The sequence below is a fragment of the Odontesthes bonariensis genome, chromosome 5 (assembly GCF_027942865.1).
Source record: "Odontesthes bonariensis isolate fOdoBon6 chromosome 5, fOdoBon6.hap1, whole genome shotgun sequence".
Lineage (NCBI taxonomy): Eukaryota > Metazoa > Chordata > Actinopteri > Atheriniformes > Atherinopsidae > Odontesthes > Odontesthes bonariensis.
The window spans coordinates 9,641,234-9,663,708 of NC_134510.1; the positions used below are offsets into that span (position 1 = coordinate 9,641,234).

The 22,475-nt window shown below is 39.8% G+C and overlaps 1 protein-coding gene across 1 annotated transcript; it reads left to right on the forward strand.

The window, feature by feature from the left end:
* The first annotated feature begins 9,758 nt into the window (after positions 1–9,758).
* dpys (dihydropyrimidinase) lies at positions 9,759–22,387 on the forward strand. Its single transcript, XM_075464820.1, has 9 exons — positions 9,759–10,270; positions 11,507–11,665; positions 11,781–11,960; positions 13,165–13,354; positions 13,471–13,627; positions 14,246–14,387; positions 15,352–15,494; positions 19,071–19,278; positions 19,874–22,387. Exons 1-9 carry the CDS (start codon positions 10,019–10,021, stop codon positions 19,931–19,933), a joined length of 1,491 nt encoding a protein of 496 aa, XP_075320935.1. The 5' UTR covers positions 9,759–10,018; the 3' UTR covers positions 19,934–22,387.
* The last annotated feature ends 88 nt before the right edge of the window (positions 22,388–22,475 follow it).

A 22,475-nucleotide genomic window follows, 5' to 3' on the forward strand; every position in this document is an offset into this window, starting at 1 on the left:
ACTGCCATCTGGGCCGCAATTAGTGGTAATGCAGTCCTTGGTCGATCAGAATCAGGCTCATTGGTCATGAATGCTCAGACATAATGTACTTACATTATCTAGAAAACCCAAACATATGCACCATTAATGGTGATAGTAAATTGGTTTTCAAAGTGATCATAAAATGAATTTGAAAAGAGTTCCAAATACACCATATGTAAAAGAATAGAAACGATAATGCTGTGCTGTGAACAGGCCAAACTGATCATAAACGGTGTGCAGGTACAGCTGCCAAAATATCGCAGTATTTAATTGCTCTTTTGGCATTCTTACAGGTTTAATTGAATTGAAATGAATAGACTGTGGTGATGAATTGTCTTTAACGCTAGACTTAACGTCAGGTGACTTTCACCCATGCAATTGTGGTTATTAGGTTAGGTTAACTTTATTCAACCCGAAGGTAGTTTTGGTTGCAGCTAAAAATGTTGGCTGCTTAAACACACACAGACAACATTTAGGACAACGACAGAGACAGTGAACATAACGGTGACAACAGTGCTCCAGACATGGCTAAAAAGTATACAAATGGGTATTAGTATCAAAAGACAGAAGATACCATACAGAATAAAAGCCATCATGGCAGATACAAAAACAGATCAGAATAAATAAAGAAATATTTGACAAGTTCCCAGCCGAACGATCAGTATTTTTTTATGAATCTTGGTGACGATTCCCTAATTTTTCATAGGGTCCCCCGATGGTACCTTTTTTTTTGTTTTGTTTAGCTGGAAATAAAAGAAGCATACTCCGATTTGCCATCTATTGATGTGTTTTAATATATTTTGATGAGAAGCATTTTTTTGGGGGGAGGGGGGCATATTATATTGGGTAAAATACACCCAACGTTAGTGATGGGCTTACAAAAAAATCTATTTTAGTGTTCTAGGGTTAAAAGTGGAATACTGGCCTTGGTGGGACGGATGTGTACTGGCTTCCCTGACTGGGAAGGTATACAGAAAAAGTGTAGTAGAGTGGGCAGAGTGGCACATCTTTTTAACTCTTGACATGAATGTGAGTGATGGACATGATAACAGTGTCCATTCTGCTGGAATTTTTATGATGATCTTCAACATGAAGTCACAAAGCATTATGGATAGAACAGAAAATAGCACTGAAACATTTTTTAGAAACGTGCCAACTGAAGGAGCGCCTGGCCTATCCTTAGCTCCACTATTATCTCAACTCCTTTGAGTGTGTTCAGAGTCAAGTCATTGTTGCAAGATCAGTACATGAGCCAATAAAATCTACAAAACAAAACAGGACACTCTGAAGCCTCAATTCCATTTTACAGTGTCCCTCGGTTCCATGATAGATGAAGTCGTGTTTTCTTTAATCGAGTTGGATATAAAAAAATAAAATGCTTCGAATCAGGAAACCAAAATGACATACATGTCTGACAAAATTACGTTAAAATTAAAGTATGTTAGTTTAGATGAGACAAACTTGTTTCTTAGAAAACCCCTTCAAATCTTCAGGACATTTACAGATATTCCAAAATGACTGCTGTGTGATCTTGCCTTCGCTGTTCTCCGATATCCAGAGCCTTTCACACAAATCTGTTGTAACTACAGCATGATATGTGAATTTGAGCGCACAGTAAACAAGCCTCTTGCTGCATGAGCAGAGAGAACCGGTAATCTGACTGAGAATGATTTTTTTACGTCACATTTCGGTGCCTGCTGAGCCCTTCTAATGCCAAAGTTTTACCACAAAGCTTTTCTAGACAAATTTCAATTCAGTGAAAAAAAAAAAGAAAAAAAAAGGAAGTGACATCTGTGTTGGTTTGTACTACTGGTAGAGGAAATAGAATGATAACAACAGCCTTCCTCTAAATCCAGCAGAAAGGTAACTTTCCTCATTCAGCAACAGAGACTTTTGAGGAGATGCCATTGCTGCCTCATTGGTTTTTCACTCCCTCTGATTACTCCTCTCATCTTATGTAAATCCTCTTAAGTCACATGTTATTGTTTATTGCAACTGTGAAGGTTAGGTGTTCCTAAGCCCTGTGCGTGCGCTTATCTCACTAGCGCATGCATCTTTGTCTCTCCAATGTGTCTTGTTTTCATAATATACTAATGGATGAGAAAAGTTGTCTGGACTGATGTGGAGCAGACAACCAATCCACTGCAGTGAAATATTAATCTCTCCCAGTGGCTAACAACTCTTCATGAAAGAAAGGCAGTTGCATGCTCCAGGGATATCACAGCGTTATCGGAGGCATGCTGTTTTGTCAGGATTTTTGTTTTTTGAAACATAACAAATATAAACAACACGCAATCTTTTTTTTTTTTCTCTTTGCTGGCTTAGGTCACAGGTTCACTAGAAATAGTCACGCTCCCAATGGAGGAGCCAAAGACCGAAGAATTTGTTTTCCAGCAGACACGTGGATGCTAATAATTCCACCATTACTTACCCATGTCTTTCCCGTTGCCCCAAGACAGCATGTGTGCCAGTATAGAAGGCAATAGGATAGTGGAACCATAAATCAAAATGCATGACTGAGTTGAGCTCCCTGCTTTTAATATATCCATGATCTCGTCTTTGTGCCCTCTCTTCATGCTGGCAGATACGGCCAATAATTGCATACATTTCATATGTGACCTGCAATCGTCCAGAGAATATAAAAATGGCGACCATGGTCGCATTGTAAAAAAAAAAAGTTTTTGTCTTAACTATGCTTGTACTGATATCTAACTATAACCAAGTAATAGTGTTGGCTAAACCCAACCAGGAAGTGACAATGTTTTGTTGTAACATGTTATAGGAAGCATAATCATGGAAAACAGCACAATGGCATCCATAAAAGTGACGTTTGCATTTGTATTTAGTTTAGTTTTGACTTGTAACCCTAACTAAGAAATGTTATTGTCTAAAGTAAAACAAAACAGTTTTAGCAAAGTGTTGTCTTGTTGGTCTCAATCTCATGTCACATAAAGGCAGACGGTTGAAAGCGCTGCGTGTAAATGCAGCATCCACCACCCCTCCTTCCTTCTTATGAGAACTTTGTGACTTCCTAAATGAAAGACTTGAGAATGACGAGTGCCAATTCTTGGTTGTATTAAAGGTTATGAAGAAACCTACTTGTTTTGATTGGAGGAAATATGCACTCTATATTATACATATTTTTGTAGTCCTTAACTGCTGTATTACTCCATTTCCCTTGGATATGATGCTGTGTGAGGGTGTCACATGTTTTGTATTCCGGTTGGTTAGTGTGATGCTTTCACTGCATAAAGTTTTAAAATTTTCAGATGTCAAACTTCTTATAAAGTTTTGAATATGACTGAATTTATTAGTATTAGGCGCATTTCAACAATATAAAAAGACATTATGAAGTCTGTGAATTTTTAATGATATAACTGTTGTACAAATTATGTACAAATTATGTCCGTCCAGTATCTGTCCTTTTAAAACAGTTTACAGACTGAGTAAAGATTGGCTTGTGCATGAAAAACAATACTACATGTAATAACAATAATGATTAAAATAACTGAAATGTCAAAGCATTGTCTGCAAATGAAGGTGACTAGTGTGTCCAGTCAGTTGGACTCTTTCGTTTTGGGCTTTATAAACAGCTTTGGATCTTGTTTTATAATGTTATGCAATGCAGAGGATCAGGGTATTGATATCTTACAGAACCACAAAAACAAGCAATTAAATTTTTCTCAGCAAAACATATGTGAACTGGCCGAACGCTGCTGAGCTTTTAACAGATTTCACAGCTCATGAGTTGTTGTATGGGCTTACTGACGAGAACCATTTACTCTACTGCTCCTTTATTATTTTCTAATTTGTCTATCTTTCCAGAAATTCAGTTGAGACACGACCTGAAAGGTCTTACTCAAATGTTCCAAGCAAACTAACATATTCAAATATTATCATATTAAGTTTCTGCATATTCTTCAGATACGTGCATATTGTTGCCAGCGGTGGAAGATTGTGTAGGACCAAAATGCAGAACACGGTAAATGGACTGTAATTGTATGGTGCTCTAGTTAAGCTGAACACGCATTTACATTATAGTCACCTCATTCACACAACCATAGGCTACGCAGCACTTTCTTCTTAACGTTCATACACCAATGGACACATCGGTAGGAAACGTGGGGTTCAGTGTCTTGCCTAAGGATGCTTCAACATGTGGCCTGGGGAGCCGGGAGTAAAACCACTGACCACTGAAGGCGACTGCTCTTAAGCTGCAGCCGTCCCACACAGCAGTCCAGAGGCTTACGGAGGACATAACTAAAAAAAAGCAAAAGCGTAGCAAATGCTGGAAACCATAAATTAAACTTAAAACAATGGGTCTTCAACGTTTTTCAGGCCAGGGACCCCCAAACTGATGGAGAGTTGGAGCAGGGACCCCCCTACTATTTATATGGCATACAATTGTGTTTTATATTTAACGGGGCCTAGTGCCGTGTATAAACATAGCTACTCTGTTATTGTACATTCAATACTAAGCTATTCAAATAATACACAGGTTAATATATTCATGTTTTTATTTTAAACATGTGCAAGGTACAGGGTGGCCGTGCCACTGCCATTTATAAATAAACATCTTGCATACAACACTGAGCTATTCAAATAATCCACAGATTTTAACTTTAAACATGCATGTAGATGGGACAATGAATCCTCAAACCATCTGTGGATGGCACACGTTTGCACACAATCTCAATTTGTGAGAAAAAACTGTTTTTTTTTTTTAAATGTTAAAAATCGTCTAATCAACCAAAGATTTTGCGACCCCCTGGGGGTCGCGGACCCCCTGTTGAAGACCTCTGCAATAGACTAAATAACAGAGCAAACCAGGCAGGGAAAAAAAGATAGACAAGCGGGAAACAGAACAGATATGATCAATGTAAAGAGTCAGAGTAAGAATCTGACAAAGATTGAGACGAAGACAGGAGCATGTGTACCCGTGGGGAACTAACGAGTAAGGGACTGCAGCTATTACAGACTGAACAGGTGAATGTGGAGCTGAGGGCCAAACAGGGGAACTGACGACGACTACTGGAAAGGATATGAAACAGAAAAAAACAGAAAATAAACTGGGATCAGAACAGAACTGAGGCCAGACAAGACCAAGACTACATCTGATAGATATAAAAGAAAAGCAAGAGCAACAACTAAGGCAAATCATAAAAAGGAGAGTAGAAACAAAGTCACATCAAGAACAGACAAATACAAACAGCGAATAAAACCCAATTCAAACCCATAACGCCAGCATACTAAGAACACAAACAAGAAAACTGAATCAAACAGAACACAGAAAAAAAACAAGACAAGGAAATCTGACCTAAAGTCACACAATATAACAGAAAAATCCCAAACCTGTATCTCTAATGTTTAACATATACAATAAAAAGACAAGATACTAAACTTTAAAAAGGCTGATCCACACAGTGGATTTCACTTCATTTAACTCGGTTTGTTGAAACCAGATTACAGCCACATTTGTTTGTAGTTGGTGGAACATGCACTGTCTCTCAAAAACCTGCAGCAACAGAAACAGCAAATGAAATACAAAGTGATCTTCTTTATCTGCGTCTGTCTCTCAGAGGACCCTCTATGCAAACCCGGAATTTTAACCTTCATTTCAGTTTATATTGCTCTCACAGGGTGCTGTCATATACTGTTTGCTTCAGTGCAAAAGTTAATTATTAGACCCCTAATGACCCCCATTGTACTTTCTAATTCCCACATTTCCCCAGACAACCTGACACAAACCACCATTCTAGACCTGGAAACATAATTTGATTCATCAATGGCAAACCATTCAGGAGTTAATCTTTTCAGTATTCTTTTTTTTAGAAAAAACAAATACATAATAAATGAATAAGCAAAACGAAGAGGTAACTTTTATTGCACGGCTACATGTTCAATGACCATACCAAAGAAGAAAAAGTAGTGGCAACGTACTTAAAAGTGAGGATGATTAAGGTAAAAAAAAAAAAAACAGTGCTGTTGTCATCATTAAAAGGTCAGTTGTCATTTTTATAGACCACTAACAGACCATTGAACAAGCCGCTGTTTGAGCGAATTTCAGTGAGTAACTGTTAAGTGTTGTAATTTGATGGCACCCTTCCTCCCTGTATTTTGGTGGTCTGATGTACTGCACAGTTTGATTGTATAGAGTTTACGAAATGTACATGACATGACGTCACCACGCTCCAGGTGAGCGCCAATTGTTCTGTGATAACCATGGTGAAGAGACGACACCACGACCATTCTCTACCAGTTCGCACTTTATTAAATAAATATGCCAAGAGGCTAAAGATGGACCGAGTTTGTACTGCAGACAGCAGCCTATGTAAGGAACAGGCGCACAAAGAAAACGCCATATGACTTGTTCAGAATATGGTGATAGGGAGGTACACCCCAAGGTCAATAACAGTGAAAAAAATGACAAAATGCTAAATGTACCAGGTCAGGAAATGCAGAGTGGTGTTTCTGGGACTTTACCTGAACAGACTGAGAGCACACTGCCAGGTAGAGTCCCTGAAACTGTAAACAGAAGGAACTCAAGGAGGACCAGAAAGAAACCAGCCTACCTACAGGAGTTTGAGACTGAGAATACAGTGGACAAACTGCAAATATGCGTGGACTCTTGTTATAGAGCAGTATGTGACATTCCTCAAACTTACCAGGATGCCATAGCTTTAACCAAGTCAAGGCAGTGGAAAAATGCCTTGAACAAGGATATGCGATCACTGGAGGAAAACGAGACCTTCAGCCTCACCCCGTGGCCACCAGGCAAACAGCCAGTGGGGAGGGGGGGGGGCAGATGGGTCTATGTACTAAAGAGTGACATAGGTGGATCAGATAAATACAAAGCGAGATTCGTAGCAAAAGGCTACAGTCAAAAACCAGGAATCGACTACGACATTCTCACCCACAGCTAACATGAAGAGTATGAGAGTGATTATGCAAAAGGCAGCGCAGGAAGATTTATGTTAAAACGGCCTATTTGCATGCACCAATTGACTGTGAGTTCTATATAGAGCAACCAGAAGGTTATGAGAACAAGTCAAACAGGTGAAAAGCTAACTATGCAAGTTGCAAAAGTCTCTTTATGGCCTAAAGCAGTCAAGCAGAACTTGGAATGCTATGTTACACACTGTCACGCCCATGGGACTCTGCCCATGTTTTTAGTTGATTTTTTATGTTAATTATGTCTTAGTTTTTTAGTCCATGTTTAGTTTTAGTTTTCCCTCATGCCTTAGTTTTCTAGTCCAGGTCCGGTATTTAGTTTAGCCATGTTTTCCCCATAGTTTCTGTTGCTTTGCCATCACCTTCATTCACTTCACCTGTTTTTCCCCTCAGCTGCACTCACTCACCTATCACTCACTCAGTATTTAGTTTCCAGGTTTCCTCATTGTTTTTGCGAGATCGCACCCGTCATGCCACACCACGACCAAGTTAAGTGGGGTTTCCATGTTATGTCAAGTCTTTTCTTTTCTTTTGTATTTATTCCACAGTTTAGGTTCTTTTTGTCATCCGGCTCAGCTGCGCTTTTTGTTTGAACTTTTGTTTTAAATAAACCCTGTTTGCCTTCTACATCTCTGAGTCCGCATCCGTGTCCTACCTCTCCACCCAAACTTGACACACACATGTGACTGAGAATGGTTTTGCACAGAATCCTGCAGATATCTAGCCTGGGAGTTCCCATGCTGCTTTGCGCACGATTTCATTTTCACTGCAAAGTCAGCCTGGAAACCAACGCCCTTATTTTTGCCAGAGTTTGGGAACCAATCACAGAACGGGGGGGCAGCAAGACGATGACGACGTCTATGCGCTAAACCGAAGCTTGTAGAGTGTTAATCCAACATGGCAGTGGACACAACGTTACCGTTCGATGCAGCCTTATGCTGCGTGTACACCAAGAGCGACCTACGCTACCTGAGCGCCGGAAATCATTATTTCTCTATGGAGGGTGAGCTACCTGCGCTACCAAAGCGGATTCTCCAGTGGCGAAGCTTCCTGAGCGACCAGAGCGGATTCAAGCGATTAAACTCCAGCTAACTTTATGGTAATGAGCTATGACGCGTTTCAGCGAAAACCAATGACAATCCACAGATTGTAGTGGTCCGACAATCCGCGGGGTTCGCGGAAACAGATGTGTAAACTTTAGTTCCTATCCAAACAATAGTCGTTTAATCCTGAGACTGTTGCAATTGCCATGTCGAGTGCTTCAATACAATAGTGTAGTAACCCCACGTATACTTTTCTCACTACAATTAAGTTTTATTTCGGATTTATTGCGGATTTTATTTCGAATTTAGTTTCTTTTTCACAGCTGCCTCTGCTATTCCTGCTCTTCTCAGGTGTACCTAATGTAGTTTTACATCATTTGTAATGTGATGTATATTTTGTATAACAAATTGTAAATTACAACACGTTTATTCGTGTCCCTGACCTCACTTTCCTCATTTTTTTTCCGCGGGGGTGCTGCACAGCCGCGGGGCCTTTAAGAATTGAACATTCTAAATGTGACGTCATGAGCTACCAAAGCTACCAAAGCAAATTCACAAGCGAAGCTTCTCCAGCGACCTCTGCTACCTGGTAGCGGAGGTCGCTCTTGGTGTACACGCAGCATAAGAAAGTGTTTTAAGTAGTTTAGAGCGCAAGTTTACTTTTATTTTACTTTTTTTCTTCTTCTTCCTAGTCGATTTTCTGTCGTCATCTGGTATAAAGTGATACAATTGGCTATGAATCGTGCGCAAAGCAGCATGGGAAGAACCAGACGCCATTTGATAGACATTCTTAGCGCCCAATAAACGGCTCTAGGCATTCGTAAACCACGCCTCAAATACGAGAAAATGCACACCTAGTTCCCAGACCACCATCTCATCGAGATTGTGGACGTGTCAGCCAGGCTAGCAGATATCTGAGTGTATACAAAGGAAAAACATGATGAAAAGGTGATATTACTTGTATGGGTTGACAATCTTATCATTGCAGCCAACAACGAGGGTTGTTAGCTGCAATGTTGTTAGAGGGAAAGCACTGAAGCATTTTCTGGGGATAGATTTTAACCAAAAAGATGGTCAAGTTAAAATGTCATACAAGAAGTATGTGACCAAAATACGAGAGAAATTTGTAATGCAGATGCAGGTCTAGACTGGAGAACAAGCAACAGTAGCACTGTGCGAGGCAGAATACATTAGCATCAGCTATACAGGACTGTATGTACTTGGAGCAACTACTCGAGGGCATGGACAAATATAACTACACACAAACAAAGGTGTATGAAGAAAATCAAGGTACTTTAGCACTAGCCAAACACCCAAAAAGGTCCAAGCATATTGACATAAAGTACCATTTCATAAGAGAAACTGTAAACAGTGGAAGAGTAGTTTTGGAATACTGAGCAAATGATTGCTGATGTGATGACAAAGCAAGTCACCAACCTAAAACTAAAGAAATGTGCTCAGGATTTGTTTGGCACTTAGATGTGCAGAGTGTTTTTGTTGACATGTTAAGGGAAAACCATACTTTTGTGTTAGTTTGTTTCCAGATAACCCAGAAAGCCAAGAGCGAGTGGGGCTGTTAAGAGTTGTAATGTGATGGCGCCCTTACTCCCTGTATTATAGTGGACTGATGTACTGCACAGCTGTAGCCTACAGAGCAGAGCCTTATAAAAATGATTATTTTTACACCACTCTGGTACTGTGCACGATACGTACATGACATGACGTCACCACGCACCAGGTGAGCACCAGTTGTTCTGTAATAGCTAATCATAGTGAAGAGACAACACCATGACCTTTTCTACCTGTACACACTTTATTAAATAAATACGTCAAGAGGCTAAAGATGGACCGAGTGTGTTCTGCTTATTCTCTGTACGCAGTAGAGGACTACGCACTCTAAAAGCCTTAACAGTATATCTCCTTTTACTAAACACACAGACGAGGATCGGAGAGTTAAGTTCAGTTCAGTGTGCACACACGGCTGAGCGCTCCAAGTTGCAGGGATGGCAGAGCCCGACGGGATCCTGATTAAAGGGGGTAAAGTTGTGAACGAAGACTCCTCCGTGATCAGTGACGTTTATATTAAAGATGGGAAAATAATTGAAGTTGGACTGAATCTTCAGATCCCAGCGGGAGTGCGAGTCATTAATGCCACTGAAAAACTGGTGATTCCGGGCGGCATCGACACGCACACACACATGGAACTGGCGTTCATGGGCACCAAGGCAGTGGATGATTTTCATATCGGGACCAAGGTGAAGTAGGCTAAATATTTCTCTTTATCTGCGAAAAAGATGTAGCCAACTGACCTTGAAGATTTTTTTTAAATATTTTATTGGCAACTAATTTGTTTGCTTTATGTCACACAACCAAAACGCGTCACGCTTGTTGTCATTTCCCCTCAATTCCAGTTTGTGTGTCCTAGTCGTAGATTCGATCAAAACAACCTTTATTGTTCTACACTGAGAGGTGCAGGAATGCATGTTGGTCTAAGTTGTTCCGAGCTGCATGTCTTAGCATGCAGATCTTCAGTCTTCAGTAATCATGTCTACTATGACAACTTGGAGCAGTAACTACTGCAAAACTCTTGATCTTTAGCGAGATCTTGCTGTTCAGTACTACATGCTGAGTGAAATAGTATGAAAACCACCTTTATCCCATTTTCATATAGTAATAAGTAGCTGAATTTTGAATTTGAGAGCAGATGACATGCAACACATTCAAAAAGTCATCAAAACTAACAAGTCTTCAAACAAAAATGCATCATTTCAGATAATAGACAGTATTATTATTTGATTAAAAGATTATTATTATTCATCACTTAGTGTTGAGTATGGTAAAGGTGGGTCAAAGGAGGCCAAATTAAAATCTACTCTGTAGTTTGGTCGTAGCCTGACATATATGTACCATTATCAGGACTAAAAAAAGGTAGACTGGTGCATCTCCACCGTTCATACTACCTCACAAATGTAAAGTAAACATATGAGAATGTCCTGCAGTGCAGGTTAAAGATTTTCTGCCCGTGTTTGTTTGTAGTAGTTACATTTCAAATGAAGAGTTTCTTCCTCATGGGTTTGTTTGAAATCATTTTGATGGCATGTGTGTGTTTTATTTTAAGAGGCTGTGACCAGAATTTTGCTTGAACTTCTCTGACATATTACGAATCTCTGTTAACTGACAGCTTGAATATGTTGTACATGGGTGGAAGAAGTTTTTTTTTTTGATAAAATGAATGCATTTGTTATCCTGATGCTCATGTTATGTTGATCCATGTCTGTCATTTTACCCTTTTACATCATGCCATCTATTCATTATTTCATCCATTATAACTGCACATGTGATCGTGTGATTCTACTTCTCACATCTATCAGCAACAAATTTGCCACCATGAAATGTTTATTATCTGATCCTTTTTTTTTTTTTTTTTGTTGCATTTCTCCTCCTGTTAATCTTTAACTCACATCTATGTGGCAATGTGTGCATTTCACTAGGCTGCTCTAGCTGGAGGGACCACAATGATCCTGGACTTTGTCATCCCCCGAAAGGACAAGTCTCTCCTGGAGGCCTATGAATGTTGGCGCAAGACAGCTGATCCCAAAGTTTGCTGTGACTACTCCCTGCATGTCGCTGTCACATGGTGGAGCGACAAGGTGAATGAGGAGATTATTATTAATGCATTTTTGGCAAAGTAGCAGGCAGGTCTGCCCATTCTAAATGTCCTCCCCTCTCCTCTGAGCTAATTCTCCAAAACACTTTCTTTCTCAGGTCAAGAAAGAGATGGAGACTCTGGCCAAAGAAAAAGGAGTAAATTCCTTCAAGATGTTCATGGCCTATAAAGATGTGTTTATGCTTCAGGACTCTGAGTTGTATGCTGCCTTCACACAGTGTAAGGAGATTGGAGCTGTAGCTCAAGTGCATGCTGAAAATGGAGATTTGATTGCAGAGGTTTGTACGATCAAATGTTGTAACCTGTTCATAAGGTCTTATTTTTACTCTCTTCTTATTGAAGGGTGTTTTGGCACAGCGCAAACAGCTTTTACATATCGTCAAGCATTATAACAAATCCAGTAAAGCTTTTCACTTTCACCCTTCTTTTAGTTTAAATCTTTTATCAGCGTCGGAATATACTAAACAGATCCGCAGTCATCAGATTTGAACAAAATCAGTACTGTAACAAGAAAAGCTTACACACTGCCTTCCTCTTTTTTTTTTTTTAAATCAAGGAAGGTTTGTTTGTGGTCTGTAAGTAATTTCTGTGTAAATACATCACAGCCCGAAGGAAAGTGTGAGTTAATGTTTCACTTTGATGGCAGCCAAATTTAACTTGAAAAGCTGACACAGCAGCAGCAACCATAACTGATGAGTTTTAAGTATACAGTAATGTGAAAAGATTCTCATGTTAAAGTGTTGAAAATTCTGACTTTTAAATTAAAGCAAAAATTGACAATATACAGAGAAATATTAAAATCCCTAAAGCAGCTTTTGGACCCCTTGGCAGTTTCCTGTCAAAACGTCACCACAGAAACATCCATATTCACTATATCAGCTTTATCCTGTCCAGGGTGGCAGGGGGCTTGTTATGAGCAGAAACTTTCCCATTTTTTTTTGTTTTGTTTTAACATGTAGTTGCAAGAACCTACCACTAAGGGGTAGCAAATACTAGAAGAGCGACTCATGACTCCGGTGTGGCAAATAACACACAAATACTGCTGTGTGTTAAACAAGAAATTGAGTTATTTCATGTTGGTCCATATTCCCACTCAAACTAGTGCATTTTCAGTCCATATTATCATTACTGATATAATATTTCATGTGTGACATTGTTGATGCTCACATGAGCAGAAAGAAACAAACGCAGCGCACTGTGATCGTCCGCACAACGCTAAATTGTTATTCATTTTAATTTAAAAAGAAAAAAAAGTGTCATTCCACAAAATTTTTTCCATACAATTGTCACGAGAGAAGCAAAACAAAGTCTGACCTATTCATACACAGCTTGCACAAATCCAAAACTTCTGTAAATGCCATGCATGCTTAAAGTATTCTTTAACTATTTCTTGCAAGCAAACTCTCTGCTGTGTTTTCCATGCTGTGATTAGCTTCCATGACCTTAAAGCTTGATCTTGCTTTGTTTTATCTGTCCCTGCAGGGGGCTAAGAAGATGTTGTCCTTGGGCATCACAGGACCTGAGGGTCATGAGCTGTGTCGGCCGGAGGAGGTGGAAGCCGAGGCCACCCAGCGAGCCATCACCATTGCCCACGCTGTCAACTGCCCGCTCTATGTGGTCCATGTCATGAGTAAATCAGCTGCCAAAGTGGTGTCTAATGCACGCAGAGATGGTCAGTGAGAGCTACTGCCCCCTGCTGTTAAAAACAGGGACATATTTACAGATTAAGGTGCCAGAACAGTAAAATGTTTTATCTGTTATTTTTTTAAACCTTTTTTTTTTTCTAAGGCCGTGTGGTGTTTGGAGAGCCAATTGCAGCTGGATTAGGGACTGATGGCACCCACTACTGGAACAAAGAGTGGGCCCATGCTGCTGGCTTTGTCATGGGTCCTCCCCTTAGACCTGATCCCAGCACCCCTGGGTACCTCATGGACCTGCTGGCCAAGTAGGTAGTACTGAAAGTGTAGAAAACAGTTGCATTTAATCAACATGCTTGTAAAAAAGTGCTGTGTAATTTGGCATTGATTGTTTGGCAGCTGTTGGTTTTTTAAACTACTGGATGCTATAGCGGCTGCACAGTGGTGTGGTGGTTAGCACCGTTGCCTCTCAGCAAGTGGCTTCCTGGTTTGAATCCTGGCTGGGTCCTTTATGTGTGGAGTTGGCATGTTCTCCCTCTGTATGCGTGGGTTCTCTCCAGGTACTCTGGCTTCCTCGCACCGGCCAAAAACATGCATGTTAGGTTAACTGGTGACTCTAAATTGACCCTCAGTGAGTATGAGTGCAGCTGTTTTTTTGTCTTATTTGTGTCTATGTGGCCCTGTAATGGACTTGCCATCCATCCATGGTGGAAGATCTAGGGTGTACTATGTCACAACCCTGAGTTGGATTAAGTGGGTATAGAAAATGGATGGATGGATGCTGAAGCAAAAATGTGTTATGGGAGAAAGATGTATTCAACTGAACTTCAAGAATAACTCGTTTGATAGTAAATTATGTATGTTAACCTCATTGTAACATTAAATCTATAATTGCTTCCTCCATTTCGTACTGTTAAATGTGTTAGTGATGATCTGAGTGTGACGGGGACAGACAACTGCACCTTCTCTGTGTGCCAGAAGGCCCTGGGAAAAGATGACTTCACCAAGATCCCTAATGGAGTGAATGGTGTGGAGGACAGGATGTCTGTCATCTGGGAGAAAGGAGTGGTATGTCCATATTAACCTATTAAACATATCAAACATATTAAACACTGATCAACACTGAGACAAAGCTCTTGCAAAACAGCAGATAACGGCAGATTCAAGCTTCTTATCAATATCCAAGTGTAGCAAAAAAAAGTTGGTTGAATACAAAATTGATATAGAACAGAAAAAGCTAAGTACAAAAACATCACATCTTAATTTGTGCTTTGAAAGTGTCTGTTTTCATGTATCTTAGCTGCATCTTTTCCAGCTGGTCCTACCTGAGCGTTCTAACAAAAAGTTGCTGGGTGTAGCGCTTTCGATCAGGGCGGCCGCGCACAGCAGCTCGACAGGGACTGGTATTAGATTAAGTATGATACTAAAGAAAAATATCCACAGTATGGCAGTTGTGGAAATAATGCAATGCAAATATTTTATTTCAAACAACATGCAAAATATTTGGTAAACGCGTAGTTATTTATTATTCTGTAGAATAGAAATAAATGCTGTGGCTTTGGTGGGGTTGGCCTGCGGCTCAGCAATGTTTTCGGTCATGCTCACTTTCTACACATTTCTATTTCAGTCCAAGTCAGAATTTATTGTTGATTCCTTCTTTCACATTTTACTGCATTCACTATTGTGAATAACTATACTTTTCTCATACATATTTAAATGGAATGCACGTTTCTGTTCTTCTGCAATGCAATCGGAAAAAAGGCAATAACCTCAAAAACTTCAAAGAGCCGACGCTGCATTTTCCTGCCATTGCTGTAGGGAATGTGTCACAGCCTGGCCATCCCAAGGCCACAGGAAAGATTTACCACATGCAACAGTGCTTACAAATCACATATTAGATGATATTGTGGCAGTAATGAGCTTCTTACTGCACTGTTAGGCACTGACCTTTTATACTAATTCTGTATATTGTTGCTATCTACTGAGGCCCCCTTACTTAAAGTGGGTGCTTTGTGCGTTTTTCTCCCCTCAGCACAGCGGCAAAATGGACGAAAATCGATTTGTGGCTGTCACCAGCAGCAACGCAGCAAAAATCTTCAACTTCTACCCTCAGAAGGGCCGTATTGCCAAAAACTCTGATGCTGATGTAGTTATATGGGACCCCAAGATGACAAGGTGAGGCCCCCGGGCTCCTGCCTTTCAGCACGATGGGAGGGAGCTTTGAAACTAAGGACTGAAGGAAAGCCCTTATTGGATTTCAGTTTAGGTGGTTTCAATGTAGATTTTCAGTGCGCACATGAAATAGAAACATTTTTTATATATATATATATATATATATATATATATATATATACATACATTCCAACATTTCTATCAGCAATAAAAAGAAAAACTGTGTTTCAAGCACTTGGTTAAATAAGACAAGGGTTTTAGAGTTAAGTGGTATAAAGTGTGTAGCCTACGGATGCAGGCGTCGAAAAGAAAAAAGTGGTGCATCTTTAATGTTGTGCCACCTCACACGCAAACCTGCCACGTAAGCTGATTAAGTCTGTGTTCCATGCAAAAGTCTGGATGTCATCACTTATTCATAGCTGCAAATTAACACACAACACAATTTACATATGAATGTAACACTCAATAACGAAGCGTAGAGATGATTAATTCTCATCTGCGTTTGGTTATTTTTTCAGGAAAGGATTTTAACACACTTACATAAGCAAACTGCATCAGTGGGATGATGCTGATTGTGAAGATCCGAGAAGTGACAAATATTTTACGTGGGACCTAAACCGATCTTCATAGTAGAGAACGCACGTATTAAGGCTATTTTCAGTAACATGCTCCCAATATTATGGCTCCGTATGTAGAAAAATGATCATGTGATATACAGCGTCCCTCTTCTTTCCCATTTTTCCTACCAAGTATCAGGCATAGAGCAGAAAACCGTAGGTCCTCCTTGAAGTAAATGCACAGATACAGACACATAAGACAGTTTGCATTCCAGCAGTAATGTTGCACAGCCATGCTTATGTAACCAGAGTGGCCATGCTTTGCTCTGTTTGCTGTAGAAAGACAGAGCCCCTCTGGGAGGTCACTAAGAACCAACGTAAATTGGAAAAGAATGCATTACACCTGAGTGTAATCTGCTGTAAATTAATTCTCTGGTAACATAAAACGAGCTTATATAAGTTACCTGAGAGCATCAGCATTATTACGGTGGAGCAGTTTAAAGCATTTAGCTTCTCTCCAGCCTGTCATCCCTGGGCCTCATTTGTTTGTTTCACTGGCAGTCTTCTCTCTTTACCATGTACGTATGTCTGCAGGTTTCATGATACATAGGGTGCATCTCGCGCTTGACTATTGCAGCTGTGAATTCATCTGTAAAACCGCCTAATTAATTGCCCTCATGTTGCCTCATAACATCCGGGACCGGGGGCCATAAAACAGTTGCATAACCGGAAACGCTAGGGAATCTCACTCAGTTGCCTTGTTTTTCATAATTGGGCGACTTGAAGAATGAGGACACATCTTGTTTTTGTCAGTGGACACTGGGCATGATGTTTGGCTTTCAAATCAAGAGGAAATGCTGTGTGTGAATGGAAGAAAGAGAGCTTTTGAAAAAAAGGGCATTCAGTGCATTTCAAAGTAGAGGCTGAGTCGGACGTATTTCAATGTTCCCTGCTGATTTAGTCTTTCACTCAGATTTATTTGTCAGGCATCATCAGTCTGTACTATGCGGAGCACTTCATTACTTTTTTAAGAGGAAACTTTCCATATTTTATGGAATTCCAACTGAAAGAGGTTATGCATGAAATTATAATACTGCTGCCAACTACATGCAGCGGGAAAAGTACCCAGGATTCTTACTTAAAGTAATATAGACAGTATATTAAATACAGAGTATTTTGTCACCTGCCTAACACTAAGCAACATAAAGGCAACAGTTAATGACCACGGGGTAACATTTAGCAGACACATCGTTTCACATGAGCAAACATTGGACAAACCTTCACTGGATGGACAGAAATGTGATTCCAAATTTATTTGGAAGTTACACCTAAATAAGTTCAGAGTGGGGTTTTCACACCTTTCACTATTTATCTCAGGAAATAAAAGTCCAGGGTTGTGGCTCCTGTGAGCAATAGTGTCATACTTTCTATATTATTGGATTAATCTTACTAAAATTTTGATTTGTTAGCACTTTTGGAAGCTATAATTGTTCTAGTTGGAGCCAGGTTTTACAAATACTGTCTGGTGGTTTAGTCTAAAACTGTGCATTTAAGTGTTTAAACTGATCACACTGGCGGCTGATACTTTTTGGTCCAGTGTGTTACAGGAGATGTTCGATCCACTCCTTGTGTGTTTCTTGAGCTGCGTTTGCATGGCGGGATACATTAACCTGCCAGGGGAGGCCAAAAGAGTCAGGGAGGGCTGTGCTGCTCATGGGGGGATTGTGCCAAGTCTGTTAAATTGTCTGATAATGCTGAAATAGCCAGCATTTTGACTGCAGGAACTTTTTAAGGGACCAGGGTCTTTCACGGGTTCCTTCCCTCAGTTTCTTTTATTTCCACCTCATGAACCAAGGGATAAACTAAGTTTCAGGGGAGATCTTTCACCCTTAAAAATTGCTGTGGTAGGAAGGAGGTACTTAGTTTAACTAACCATGGCTTGCAAAATATGTTAACTTTAACTTGTAAAGCAGAAGTACAGTAGTTGCCTCTTTTTGTAAACAAAAACTCAACCATGCCCGCTCCAATGAGCCAAAAAAGGTACGCTGCGAGCTGCAGTGGGTGAAGAAGCTACAGAATGAATGAGAAACAGCTCCAATAGTGAAAAAAAAAGCAATGAATCATTCATCCATCCAGCAGGGTGGGGGTACAGCCTGGACAGGTCGCCAGTCCATCACAGGGCCACACAGAGACAAACGAGACACACAACCACATACACGCTCACACTCACTCTTTGGGTCAATTTTAGAGTCATCAATCAACCTGACATGCATGTTTTTGGGCGGTGGGATGAAGCCGGAGTACCCGGAGAGAACTCCTGCATACCGGGGAGAACATGCAAACTCCACACAGAAAGTTACAAGTTAACCAATGTAACCAATATTCAGTGATATCCATTTAATTTGTTAGTGGTTTTATTGTTGTAGCCAATGTTAAATTGAGTGAGAAAAGCTGCAATATGTTATGAATTGTCCGTCTGTTGTAGTGATGGATATACAGTATATATACAGTACTCGGTATGATAGCCTCAGGAATATGCTACAGTTGTACGGAACAAGATATAGTTTTGCAACGAGTGTCTTCAGATACATTATTATAATATTGTGATTATTTGTGCCACTAAGCTTGTTTTGGTGAAAACCTGAAAGTAATGCTTCTGTTGCGTTTTATCATGAAAAATAATTCCTATTCAAGATCCAACTCCAACATGCACAGTTGTTTTGCTCAAACAGGGCACTGGCTCTGCAGCAATGCTATGCGGCAGTATTCATGCAGCAGCCTTTGGATTGATGGCACAGTGATGTAATAAGCAGCAATAAAAATGTTGAGGTGCATTTTTATGAACAGAAAAAAAGCTTTGATCGGGTGCCTTTTAGAAAAGAGGGCAATGAGAAAAATAAGTAAATTATACATTGTATTGGCTAATGCCTGATTGAGCAAATTTAAAATTTAGTTCTCACAAGAGTTGCATGTGACCAAGAGTCTTAAAAAAACCACTCTTTGTGACTTTCTTACTTTGTAGGAGGATATCAGCCAAGACACATCACCAGGCTGTGGACTACAACATCTTTGAGGGCATGGAGTGCCACGGTGTCCCTGTAATCACCATCTCCAGAGGCAAAGTGGTCTATGAGGACGGGCAGCTGCAGGTGTCACCAGGGCATGGCAGATTTATCCACAGACAGCCTTTTTCTGAATTCGTTTACAAAAGAATCAAGCAAAGGGAGCAGGTCAGTCAATCTCCTGGTTTCCTCATATTGCCTCAAAATAATACCCAGTTTTCTTAGATTTACTCCTCAAAATTGGCCTCCTTTCAGTGCGTTGCCGTCATGAGGAACGTGTTGCCTTTTCCCCATTAAACACTGGCTGTTATGTGAATATGCAAATTGCCCCTACCTCTCTTTTGTCTTCTTGCTTGGCTATACCTGCTCACCCTTGATCCCACCTAAACATTCTGGAATGAGATAAGATACAAAGATTTATCCTGAAGGTGATCAGCTCTGGCTTAGCTCAGCTCTACAATTTTTCCAGTATAATTCTTGTGTTATTAGTGTTATTAATCGGATAAAGATAAAAATGTTTCATCAAAAAGGGGACTGTGAATGAGTACATGAGCGTGTGATTTTCTAATCTAATAGTCTAATATTCTAAGGAAAGTGTAGTCTACCTAAACAAACATAGTAAGTGACAAATAGAGGACATAGAGAGGCTGCTTATCTGTAAACCTGCCGGAAATTAAAGTTGAATTTCAAGCCACCCAGATTCTGCTGAACTTCTACACAAAAGTAACTTAACCCTTCGTTTTGCTTTGTGTCTTGCCTGCAGGTGGGGAGACCTACAGCTGTGAAAAGAAAGCCATATGAGGGCAAAGTCATTTCTCTATGAGCACCTGACCGAGAACAAAAAATGTCTCTCTGAATGTCCAGCTGTATGTCTGCAGAGCAACCCAGAGGCTATCAAAGCCATAAACAATTTTCTCAAAGATAAACCTCCACTGAGTGTTTTTTTTTTTTTTTAATATATATACATTTAAACATGTGACAGTTTCAAAACAGGCAGACATAAAGATTACTGTGTGCAAAACTGGAGGGGGACGATGGCCTTTAGATCAACACCTAGCTCAACGTTGTGTTTAAGGAAAACACTGTGCTATATTTTCCAGCTGTTTCCAGGTCATCTCTGCTCAGTAAACAGGTCACTCGAGCCTCCTACGCTGATTTTTTTTTTTTTAACATTTAAACAAACATGTATGTAATGTAATCAAGTAAGTCATCTTAAAGACTGACAAAAGGTCCTATGTATGAATAAAATGGACTGAGAAGAAAACCATGTCATGTTTGCACATACTGGATTCACTGTCCAATAAGATAGCAGTGAAGACTGCATCTACAGCTAAAAATGTGTCTGCTTCTTTTTTTTTCAGAGCAGATTTTCTTACTTTGCCCCCATTCTGCTCAGTGCTTGTTGCTATTGGTAACAGGACTGATGTTTCCCACCCAAAAGCGTCTTCCTCTTTGATGAAATATTCATGAAAATACACTGACATGCATGAAAGTATTAAGAGTTTCTTGATTGAACCAGACTTACTCTGTGTGCGCATATTCAGCAGGTTCTCACATATGCGCTATGACCATGTATGGAGCACATTCATTCCTTCCTGTGGTTAAAAGGTCTGCGGCTGTCACCGAGCATCATGAGGCAGCTTCCCACTGGGTTAGCATGCTGGCGCGGTATTATGCCACAGGGCCAGTTGAGGCATAGTGTGAGCTTATCAGGTTGCTCACGGGTCAGTGGCGACGTGTGAGTCACAGAAGGCCTACTCATCCTTGAGCTAGCCCACTTCCTTCCTCTTGTGTCTGGCAATGCAATGGATTGTGTGGGACTGTACAGTTAAAACTGACTTTATCTGAAAATGGAGAAGTGGGCAGTACTGCATTCATACCAGTGTTATATTTATTATAACTACGGTTCAGGTAAATATCAAAGAGCTGAGACCTCTCAGTCATACTAAATTCCACTCATGTACAACCTTATTTCGAAACACCATGACACATACAACCAAAATATACAACCCCATTTACAACCCATTTCCAAAAAAAAGTTTGGGATAATGTGTTGGATTGGGCAGGGTTAAACTATAGAGGGTTAAAGGATAAACTTCTAATTTGTCATCCACTGCCAATTTGATTCCAATCTAAAATTTAACAAAGGGATTATTGAACTGTAAAAATAAAATCATCTTAAATATAATTTTGACTGCAAGTTGATGAAAAACTGCAGAGAAATTACACAGAATGTGTACAAAAATATAGCACAACCTACTCAGTCATATAAATAATTTCATTATTATGGTTCTGTTTTCAGACTAATACTGTTCAACTAACCACAAATCAATAATTAGCCAGTTGTTAATGGTGTTAACGATTATTAACTTTTGCTAATCACAGTTTTTGACCATTCACTCTACACTGCATGTCTCACCTCCCATATAAGAGTCTCCGTTCAAAGTCCTTTGGCTTTTACCTGTCTCTGCACAAGGTGAGGAAAGAAACACCTACAAGATCTTAATCACAATGAGGAGTGACGGTATATAAGTGGGAAAAAAACTGTGCTGTTCACTGCTCATGTAGGGGACATCTGTTGTGGATTATGTAAGAGCATTTTGCTGTTCTACATTCAACATCACACACATGGAGGTAAAACACAGAATCCTGCCTCTGTATGCAGGTTATTAAATGCTGTACAGTTTTTTGTCTATGATGTAACAAGAAACTGCATATTGTGTCTATGAATAACAAGATGCACTTGGGTGAACACAGATTTGTTATTGAAGTGATAATCGCCATTACAAAATATTGTCATTTGCCTCCTTATATAATAAACGCAATGTCACGTCGAAGTAAAGTAAAATTTCTTGTTAAGTGCTCCCTAAAGCTAAACTTGACTGAATGTGTTGGCTATTATTAATTGTCTCATCCTATAATACATTTTCCAATGCTTCTGCTATTATCAAATGTAAGTCTGACCTGTTATCTAATAGGATGAACCTTAATGAAGTTGGTTATTGTAGCTTCTTGCAGAAGATTAAATATGAGTTTTTGGTCATGTTTGAACTCAGAGTATAATTACAAATATTCATTGCCATATAAGTATATATGGTGTAGCATAAAAGGGGTCACAGCAGAACAACCCTGTGTCTGCAGCCATGCCTTCATCTATGCTCCTGCTAACTTACACACAGTGATAACACTTGAATTGGATGTAATATTTATTGTATAAAATATTAAATAAGTTTATTGTGTACCATTTGTGTTGTTATGTTCTTACAGTGTCACTTTCTACAAAGCACAAGTAGAAAGAAGCCTGAGAGACGGTTCGAGATAATCCAATGGTTTTTCAATTGGCATCATGTGTCTACAATTCTAAT

What these genes read in the sequence shown, in the direction of transcription:
- dpys (XM_075464820.1), top strand. Translation starts at nt 10,019, where the DNA reads ATGGCAGAGCCCGACGGGATCCTGATTAAAGGGGGTAAAGTTGTGAAC. An exon ending in ATTTTCATATCGGGACCAAG is followed by an intron (nt 10,271 to 11,506) that starts GTGAAGTAGGCT and finishes GCATTTCACTAG; the next exon opens with GCTGCTCTAGCTGGAGGGAC. An exon ending in TGGGACCCCAAGATGACAAG is followed by an intron (nt 15,495 to 19,070) that starts GTGAGGCCCCCG and finishes CTTACTTTGTAG; the next exon opens with GAGGATATCAGCCAAGACAC.